Source organism: Arachis ipaensis, chromosome B10 (assembly GCF_000816755.2).
Source record: "Arachis ipaensis cultivar K30076 chromosome B10, Araip1.1, whole genome shotgun sequence".
NCBI lineage: Eukaryota > Viridiplantae > Streptophyta > Magnoliopsida > Fabales > Fabaceae > Arachis > Arachis ipaensis.
The window spans coordinates 91,858,834-91,869,456 of record NC_029794.2 but is presented as its reverse complement, the minus strand read 5'-3'; the positions used below and the strand labels follow the sequence as shown (position 1 = coordinate 91,869,456).

The window sequence follows — 10,623 nt, the reverse complement described above, 5'->3', positions numbered from 1 at the left end:
AGGCCAGGATTTTATTCCTTTAGGCCCTCCTATCCACTGATGCTCAAAGCCTTGGATCCTTTTTATTTACCCTTGCCTTTTGGTTTTAAGGGCTATTGGCTTTTTGCTCTTGCCTTTTGGTTTAAAGAGCTTTTGGCTTTTTCTGCTTGCTTTTTCTTTTTTTCTTTCTCTCTTCTTTTTTTTTTTTTTTGCTATTTTTTTTGCAAGCTTTCTGTATTCACTGCTTTTTCTTGCTTCAAGAATTATTTTTATGATTTTTTAGATTATCAAATAACATTTCCCCTTTTTCCCTATTCTTCAAGAGCCAACATATTTAACATTCATTAAACATCAACTTCAAAAGACATATGCACTGTTCAAGCATTCATTTAGAAAACAAAAAGTATTGTCACCACATCAAAATAATTAAACTAGTTTCAAGGATGAACTCGAAACCATGTACTTCTTGTTCTTTTGTAATTAAAATAGTTTTCATTTAAGAGAGGTGAGGGATTCATATTCATAACTTTAAGGCATAGACACTTAGACACTAGTGATCATGTAGTAAAGACACAAATATAAATAAACATAAAGCTTAAAAATCGAAAAACAGGAAATTAAATAAACAAGGAGATTAAGGAATGAGTCCACCTTAGTGAGGGTGGCGTCTTCCTCTTCTTGAAGAACCAATGATGCTTTTGAGCTCCTCTACGTCTCTTCCTTGTCTTTCTTGCTCCTCCCTCATAGCTCTTTGATCTTCTCTAATTTCATGGAGGATTATGGAGTGCTCTTGGTGCTCCACCCTTAGTTGTCCCATGTTGGAACTTAATTCTCCTAGGGAAGTGTTGATTTGTTCCCAATAGATCTATGGAGGGAAGTGCATCCCTTGAGTCATCTCAGGGATTTTATGGTGAGGAATCTCCTCATGCTCATGTTGAAGTCCATGCTCTCTTGTTTGCTCCATCCTTTTCCTAGTGATGGGCTTATCTTCTTCAATAAGGATATCTCCCTCTATGTCAATTCCAGCCGAATTGCAGAGGTGGCAAATGAGGTGAGGAAAGGCTAACCTTGCCCAAGTGGAGGACTTGTCAGCCACCTTGTAGAATTCTTGAGGTATAATCTCATGAACTTCCACTTCCTCCTCAATCATGATACTATGGATCATGATGGCCCGGTCTACAGTAACTTCAGACCGGTTGCTAGTAGGAATGATTGAGCGTTGAATAAACTCCAACCATCCTCTAGCTACTGGTTTGAGGTCAAGCCTTCTTAGTTGAACCGGCTTGCCTTTTGAGACAATTTTCCATTGAGCTCCTTCCACACATATGTCCATAAGGACTTGGTCCAACCTTTGATCAAAGTTGACACTTCTTGTTTAGGGGCGTGCATTTTCTTCCATCATTGGCAAGCTGAACGCCAGCCTTACATTTTCCGGACTGAAATCTAAGTATTTTCCCCGAACCATAGTAAGCCAATGCTTTGGATTTGGGTTCACACTTTGATCATGGTTCCTTGTGATCCATGACTCAGAGGTGGAAGCAATTGCCTTTCCTTTCCTCTTTCTAGAGGTTTCTCTGGCCTTAGGTTCCATGAATGGTTATGGAAAAACAAAAAGCTATACTTTTACCACACCAAACTTAAAATGGTTGCTCGTCCCCGAGAAAAAGAATAAAGAAAGAAGTAGAAGAAGAGGAAAATAGAGGAGAGAGAGAGAGAGAGAGATGGTTTCGGCCAAGGGGAAGAAGAGAGGGTTTTGTTGTGTGAAAATGAAGAGGGAATGAGGGGTTTTTGGGGAAGAGAGGATGGATGTGATTGGTGAAGAGGTGATGGGGAAGAGTGATTGAGTTGATTGGTGAGGGGTATTTGGGGAAGAGAGTTATGGGAAGGTGTGAAGAGGAGAGAAGAAGTAGGTGGGGATCCTGTGGGGTCCACAGATCCTGAGGGAATCCTGTGGGGTCCACAGATCCTGAGGTGTTTGAGGATTTCTCATCCCTTCACCTTTTAGACGTGTAAAATGCCCTATATATGCAATCCTGGCGTTTAACGCCAGACTGCAGCATGTTTCTGGCGTTAAACGCCACTTCCTTACTTGTTTTGGGCGTTCAACGCCAGTTTATAGCATGTTTCTGGCGTTGAACGCCAGTATGGTGCAAGTTTCTGGCGTTTAACGCCAGCTTTCCTCTGGGTGCAATCCTGGCATTTAAATGCCAGACTGCTGCTTGTTTCTGGCGTTTAACGCCAGTTTTATACTATGTTCTAGCGTTAAACACCAGCCAGATGCTCCTTACTGGCGTTTAAACACCAATAAGCCCTTCCTCCAGGGTGTTCTGTTTTCAATGTTGTTTTTCATTCTGTTTTCGATTTTTCAGTAGTTTTTGTGACTCCACATGATCATCAACCTAATAAAATATGAAATAACAAAGAGAAAATAAAATAAAAATGATTAAATAACATTGGGTTGCCTCCCAACAAGCGCTTCTTTAATGTCAATAGCTTGATAGTGAGCTCTCATGGAGCCTCACAAGTAATCAGAGCAAGGTTAGAACCTCCCAACACCAAACTTAGAGTTTGGTTGTGGCCTCCGAACACCAAACTTAGAGTTTGACTGTGGGGCCTTTGGTTGATTCTGCAATGAGAGAAGCTTTTCATGCTTCCTCTCCATGGTTACAGAAGGAGATCCTTGAGTTTTGAACACAAGTTAGTCCTCATTCAGTTGAAGGACCAACTTTCCTCTGTTTACATCAATCACAGCTCTTGCTGTGGCTAGGAAGGGTCTTCCAAGGATGATGGATTCATCCTCATCCTTCCCAGTGTCTAGACTTGGCAACTTGCTCTTCAGTAACATCTTCATTTTCTTCAGAAGAAGAATATTCATCAGAGTTCATGGCATAAGGAGGTTTAATGGAAACTCTATGGTCTCCAGATGAGCCTCAGAGTCCTTTGGTTCCTCAGAAGGAAACTCCTTATTGATCTCTAGACGTCCCAAGAGGTCTTCCTCGCTGGGGTTCACGTCCTCTCCCTCCCTTGTAGGTTCGGCCATGATGATCAATTCAATGTCCTTGCACTCTCCTTTTGGATTTTCTTCTATATTGCTTGGGAGAGTACTAGGAGGGGTTTCAGTGACCCTTTTACTCAGCTGGCCCACTTGTGCTTCCAAATTTCTAATGGAGGACTTTGTTTCATTCATGAAACTTAGAGTGGCCTTAGATAGATCAGAGACTATGTTTGCCAAGCTAGATGGGGTCTGCTCAGAACTCTCATTCTGAAAGCATGTCAGAAGGACACTTTTTGGTCAGTTGCTTATATCTCTCCCAAGCTTCATAGAGGGATTCACCTTCTTTCTGTCTGAAGATTTGAACATCCACTCTAAGCTTACTAAGCTTTTGAGGAGGAAAGAACTTGGTTAAGAAAGCCGTGACCAGCTTATCCCAAGAGTTCAGGCTATCTTTAGGTTGAGAGTCCAACCATACTCTAGCTCTGTCTCTTACAGCAAATGGGAAAAGCATAAGCCTGTAGACCTCGGGATCAACCCCATTGGTCTTTACAGTATCACAGATCTGCAAGAATTCAGTTAAGAACTAAAAAGGATCTTCAGATGGAAGTCCATGAAACTTGCAGTTCTGTTACATCAGAGAAACTAATTGAGGTTTAAGCTCAAAATTTTTTGCTCCAATGGCAGGGATTGAGATGCTTCTTCCATGTAAATTGGAATTAGGTGCAGTGAAGTCACCAAGCATCCTCCTTGCATTGTTATTATTTTCGGCCATATCTTCTTCTTTTTCGAAAATTTCTGTCAGATTTTCTCCAGAGAGTTGTGCTTTAGCTTCCCTTAGCTTCCTCTTCAGAGTCCTTTTAGGTTCAGGATCAGCTTCAACAAGAATGTTCTTATCCTTGTTCCTACTCATATGAAAAAGAAGAAGAAAGCAGAAAAGAAAATATGGAATCCTCTATGTCACAGCATAGAGATTCCTTTATGTGAGTAGAAGAAAGTAAGAATAGAAGAAGGAAAAGATGAGAATCCAAACACAGGGGTGAGGATAGAAGTATTAATAGATGAATAAATAAATAGGAGATTAGAGATGAGAGAAGAATTCGAAAATTTAACAAAATAAAATAAAAATATTTTAAATTTAAATTTAAAATTCGAAAATTAAAATTGAAATTAAATTAAATTAAATTTTTAAAACAATTAATTAATTAAAAAGGAATTTTTTTAAAAAAAAAGAGGGAAGGGATTTTTGAAAATTAGAGAGAGAATTAGTTAGGTAGTTTTGAAAAAGATATGATTGAAACAAAAAGATAAGATTGATTGAAAAAGATTTGAAAATCAATTTAAAAAAGATAAGAGGTTAGAAAAGAAGTTAGAAAAGATTTTGAAATTGATTTTGAAAAAGATATGATTGAAATTGAAAAAGATATGATAAGGAATTGAAAATATTTAATTTTGAAAACTAAAGTTGATTACTTGACTACCTAGAAACAAAAAGATATGATTTTAAAATTTAAAGATTGAACCTTTCTTAATAGGCAAGTAACAACTTAACATTTTTGAATCAATCATATTAAATGTTGGTATTAATTTCGAAAATATGAAATGAAAATAAGAAAAAGATTTGAAAATTAATTTGAAATTTTCGAAAATGATGAAAGAAAAATGAAAAAGATTTGATTTTTGAAAAAGATTTGAAAAAGATAAGGTTTTTAAATTAAAAATTTGACTTGACTCATAAGAAACAACTAAATTTTAAAAAGTTTTGAAAAAGTCAACTCAAATTTTCGAAATTTATGAGTGAAATAAGGGAAAGATATTTTCTTATTTTAGAATTTTTAATGATGAAAGAGAAAAACACAAAATTGAAACAAATCATGAAAATTATGAATCAAAACACCTAATGCATGCAAGAACACTATGAATGTTAAGATGAACACCAAGAACACTTTGAATGTCAAGATGAACACCAAGAACTTATTTTTGAAAAATTTTCAAGAAAAGAAAACATGCAAGACACCAAACCTAAAAATTTTTATTCTTTAGACATTAATGTTTCAAGAATGCATATGAAAAACAAGAAAAGACACAAAACAATAAATATGAAGATCAAACAAGAAGATTGGCCAAGAACAACTTGAAGATCATGAAGAATGCAATGCATGAAATTTTTGAAAATAAAAATTTTTTTTTAGAAAATTAAAAAGATGCAATTGACACTGACGTTAGGATTTTTTCCAGTAAAGAATGTCATAAAAATAGTCACGTTGTAGATATAGTCTCTAAACCGACAAAAATCCCTTCATGCAAACGTTTTGGTTGTCACAAGTAACAAACCCCTTTGAAATTGATAACCGAGTATTCAAACCTCGGGTCGTCTTCTCAAGGAATTGCAGGGAGGTATGTTCTTATTATTGGTTATGAGTATTGTAAATTGGGGGTTTGGAAGTAAGAAAGCAGTATGTTGCACAAAAAGAATAAAATAAAATAGTAATAATAAAATAAACTCTTGGCAAGGTATGAAGACTGGAGGTCCTATCCCAGTTATCCTTATCAATTGTGATGAGAATTAGATTTTTCTCCCACTTTATTAACCTCTAACTATGAAGGTAAGTTAAGTGGATGAAATAATTCTTGAAGAATTCCAATTCTCAATCAACAATGAGTTTGATAACTCAAGAGTCACCAATTATTTAACCAAAACCAAAAGGAAGAAAATATCTAAATTATTTCTATAATAAAAAGGAGCAATCATAAGTCTGAAATACCTCAAGATATATTAAATAGAAAATCGATCTAAACATAGAGAGTCATAAACAAAATTGAGAAAGAAATAAAAATAAAGAACCTAGGATTGAGAGCTACTCCTAAAACTAAGAGAAATCCTAAATCCTAATCCTAAGAGAGAGGAGAGAACCTCTCTCTCTAAAAACTACATCTACTCCTAAAATTGTGAATGTGAGAGCCTCCCATGAATGGATGCAGTCCCCCACTTTATAGCCTTTAATCTGTGTTTTCTAGGTCGCAAACTGGGTCAGAAACAGTCCAGAATTCGCTGGTTTCGAATTTTGCCACGCTAGATTTCCGTCACTGCAACGCGGCCGCATGGATCACGCGGTCGCGTCGCCTAGCGTCAGGGAAACTATAACATATTATATATCAAATCGAAGCCTCGGACGTTAGCTTTCCAACGCAACTGGAACCGCGTCGGTTGGACCTCTGTAGCTAAAGTTATAGCCGTTTGAGTGCAGAGAGGTCAGGCTGGACAGCTTAGCAATTTCTCCAACTTCTTGCATTCCTTCCACTTTTGCATGTTTTCTTCCCATCCTCCAAGCCATCAGGGACGGATGTATTTATTGGGGAGTGGGGGCAACTGCCCCCAGTGAAATTCTAAAAATGTCTTAGTAGTTCTTAGTGAAATGTCTCAATTGCCCCCAGTATATAATTAATTTTGACCCCAGGACCCAGACCCCACTTCAAACTAAATCCCTAATCCCTAACCCTTCTTTTTCCCCAATCCTCTTCATCTGCTCCAGCCTCCAGCCCTCCCTCCAAGCTCCAGCCGCCAGTTGCCGTGTCGCATGCCACCAGGCACCAGCCCACCACTCCGCGTTTCAGACAGTGTCACGGTTCTCTCCTCGCTGACGTCACGTCTCCGCCCTCATGTCTCCAGAGTCCAGAGTCACTGGCTCACTACTGCCGTGCCGCGTCTCTGAATGACCGCATCCCCTTCTGGCTTCTGCCTTGTGCCTTCTTCTTCTTCTTCTTCTTCTTCTTCTTCTTCTTCTTTGAATACTGCAAATCTGCGAATCTGAGTTCCTCTTCTCTCTTCGGTTTTCACTCTTCAGACTTCAGTAGAGAACGCCTACCTTTCGTCACGCCCACACCGCTACTGCCTCTTGGGTTCTGCACTTTTGCTTCTTAGTTCCTAGAGTTCAGCTGTTCAGATTCAGTCTTGAATTATTCTATTTCTTGGTACATTCATGAATCATGATTCAGCAATCTGCAATTCTGTTTATTCACTTATTTGCTAATTGGATTAATTTGTTTGATAATTGATTTAGTTAGTTTGTTAATTTTGAATTTGTGATTGAATTTGTTCTGATGTAATTGCAACTTTGCAAGTTTAGTTTGATTAATTTGTTTGTTAATTCACTTATTCACTTCTTGGATTAATTTGTTTGTTAATTTGTGAATTGGGATTGAATTTTATTCATTTACACTGTACTCCTTTTTTTCTTCTTCGATATATAAAAATTGCATCTTTTGGTCTTTCCTACTTGCTTAAGATGGGAAAAAATAAAGACTAATAAGTTTACAGGGCCTTTGAAATAAGTTTATATGCTCAATTTCTATTGCTGGAGTCTGGACTACTATTCTACTAATGTTGAACAATGACTCAATGAGTAATATTACCTTATTGACTTAGATGGCATTTATAGGCAGGCTTATAAGTAATATTAACTTGGAAATTTATTTAAATGACATATGTACATCAATTTTGTATTTATAATTTTTAATTTGTGTAGAATTGTGAACTTTTTTATTAATTAATTAACTTAGATTTATAATTTTATCTTATTAGTAATGGAGAAGTATTTCAAAAGAACCTTGTCATTGGAGATTGGATCTCAAAATAATTCATCGACCTCTTCTAATAAAAGGAGGTTTTTAGAATTCGAAGTAGAGAGTCTTATAGCAGATCCAGGACAACGACCAAATATTTCAAGTTATCACCCGAATGACAGAGACAAAGTTAGATGTGCATATTTGCAAAAAGGTCCTTGTCAACCAAGGACTCATGATTTTCCATAAACTGCTTATGGTTCTTCTTTTCGAAGATTTAATCCTAATTGGTTTGATGACTATGGCAACTGGTTAGAGTATAGTATATCAAAAGATGCTGTTTTTTGTCTTTGTTGTTATCTTATGAAACCCGAGACTGAAGGTGGTGATGCTTTTGTAACTAATGGCTTTTCAAATTGGAAAAAAAAGGAGAGACTACAAATTCATGTTGGGATTCATGATAGCGCTCATAATCAGGCTTGGAGAAAATGTGAAGCACTTATGAGACCAAAACAACACATCACTGCTGCTATTGAAAAACAATCTGAGCAAGCTAAAAAGAATTATCAAATTCACTTGACAGCAACAATTGATTGTATTAGATTTCTTTTGCGACAAGGATTGGCCTTTCGTGGTAATGATGAGACGGATGATTCTGTTAACCAAGGAAATTTTTTGGAACTTCTAAATTTTCTTGCGCAACATAATGAAGAGATTGATCGTGCTTTCAAAAATGCTCGTGGAAATCTTAAACTAATAGCACCCTCAATCCAAAAAGACATTGTAAGAGCTGCTGCAAGGGAAACGACAAAAGTCATTGTTGATGATCTTGGTGATGAATTATTTGCTGTATTGGTTGATGAAGCCCGCGACATTTCCATTAAGGAGCAAATGTCAGTTTGCTTAAGGTATGTGAACAAAGAAGGACAAGTTAGGGAGCATTTTCTTGGTCTTGTTCATGTTTCTAATACTAATGCTTTATCTCTAAAATTAGCATTGGAGTCATTATTAGAAACATATAATTTAAGTTTATCAAGAGTACGTGGACAAGGATATGATGGTGCAAGTAACATGCAAGGAGAATTTAATGGTTTGAAAACTTTGATATTGAAAGAAAATTCTTATGCTTTCTATGTACATTGCTTTGCCCACCAACTTCAGTTAGCTCTTGTAACGGTTGCAAGAAAATAAGTTGAAATTGCTTTGCTTTTTAATTTGTTAACCAATTTGTGCAATGTTGTTGGAGCTTCGTGTAAACGAAGAGATATGCTTCGTGATAGTCAGATGACTAAGACAATTGAAGCATTAAAGAGTGGAGAAATTTCTAGTGGGCGTGGTTTGAATCAAGAAACAGCTTTAAAAAGAGCTGGAGACACTAGATGGGGTTCACACTATGGAACTATACTTAGATTAATTTCTTTATTTCCTTCTGTAGTTAATGTTCTTGAATATTTTGAGGAAGATGGAAATAATTTAGAACAAAGAGCTGAAGCATGTCATTTATTGAATATCATTCAATCTTTTGAATTCATTTTCAACTTACACTTGATGAAAAATATCTTGGGAGTTACTAATGAGTTATCTCAGGCGTTACAAAGGAATGATCAAGATATTGTAAATGCTATGGCATTAGTTAAAGTGTCTAAGCAACGATTGCAAAATATAAGAGATGATGGTTGGTCTCTTTTACTTGAGGAAGTCTCACTGTTTTGTGACAAACATGATATTATTGTTCCAATCATGGATGATATATTTGTGTCACAAGGAAGATCAAGACGCAAAGCTCAAAAGATATCAAATTTGTATCATTTTCAAGTTGAGATATTCTATCAAGTAGTTGATAGACAACTTCAAGAACTCAATAATCGTTTTACAGAGGTGAATACTGAATTACTTCTTTGCATAGCTTGTTTGAATCCAAGACACTCATTTTTTGCATTTGATAAGGAGAAGTTGATCTAGTTAGCTCAATTTTATCCATTAGAATTTTCTTCCACTCAACTTTTGGCACTTAACAGTCAACTTGAGAACTTCATACTAGATGTGCGTTCTGATGATCATTTTTCGGACTTAAATGGAATTGGTGCTCTTTCTCAGAAGTTGGTTGAGACTCGAAAGAATATTGTTTATCCATTAGTGTTTCTTCTTTTAAAGTTGGCTTTAGTTTTGCCTGTAGCAACTGCATCAGTTGAAAGAACTTTTTCTGCTATGAACATCATAAAGAGTCGACTTCGTAACTGTATGGGAGATGAATTTTTAAATGATTATTTAGTGACATACATAGAAAGAGAGACATTTGATTGTATTGACAATGAAAAGATTATTCAATCTTTTCAAAATATGAAACCTAGAAGAATGGAATTCTAAATTATTTGTTATTATTTTGAATTATTATTTTATTATTTTGCCCCCACTAAAAAAATTTTCTGGATCCGTCACTAGAGGTCTTTTAAGGGTTGTAATGGGGTTAGGGTAAAGGTAGGATTGTATTTGGCCAAGTGGACTAAAATCTGAATCCTTAATTAACTTAAACTTTCCACCTAACTTAAACAATCCATGTAATTACAGTACAAAATCTAACTATCCATCAACCATGTTTTTCACATATTCATGCATTCTAATTCTAAGTACAGTACATATGCATTGCTTTCACCACTTACTTTGGGGCATTTTGTCCCCTTTCTCTTATTTGCACTTTTTCTTTTCTTTTTCTCCCTTTTATATATATATATATTTTTTTTTTCTTTTTCTTTTGTTTTTCTCAATGCATATGATCAATTTTATTGAATGCATGAACATGTCCTAAACATTTCTTTCACATTTTTAGAAAATTCTAACATACTCAATTCTCAAACCAAATATTTCCAAACCCAATTTCCCACACTTAAATCATAAGCACTCTCACTAGTCTAAGCTAACTAAGGATTCAAATTAAGGACATTATTGTTTTCCGCTTAGAGTTAATGATGTGCTAAAATAAAGAACAAAGGGGTAAAATAGGCTCAAAATTGGTTTGCAAGGGATAATGAAAGGTAAGGCCATATGGGTATGTAAGCTCAGTGAAACAAAGGCCTCAATAATGTAAGTGT

General features: G+C 35.9%; 1 protein-coding gene across 1 annotated transcript; it reads left to right on the top strand.

The window, feature by feature from the left end:
- Nucleotides 7,635–9,901, top strand: LOC107620780 (zinc finger MYM-type protein 1-like). Its single transcript, XM_021114594.1, has 4 exons — nucleotides 7,635–8,713; nucleotides 8,828–9,203; nucleotides 9,255–9,471; nucleotides 9,571–9,901. Exons 1-4 carry the CDS (start codon nucleotides 7,898–7,900, stop codon nucleotides 9,899–9,901), a joined length of 1,740 nt encoding a protein of 579 aa, XP_020970253.1. The 5' UTR covers nucleotides 7,635–7,897.

What these genes read in the sequence shown, in the direction of transcription:
- LOC107620780 (XM_021114594.1), top strand. Translation starts at nt 7,898, where the DNA reads ATGAAACCCGAGACTGAAGGTGGTGATGCTTTTGTAACTAATGGCTTT. An exon ending in ACGATTGCAAAATATAAGAG is followed by an intron (nt 9,204 to 9,254) that starts ATGATGGTTGGT and finishes TTTGTGACAAAC; the next exon opens with ATGATATTATTGTTCCAATC. An exon ending in CCAAGACACTCATTTTTTGC is followed by an intron (nt 9,472 to 9,570) that starts ATTTGATAAGGA and finishes TGAGAACTTCAT; the next exon opens with ACTAGATGTGCGTTCTGATG.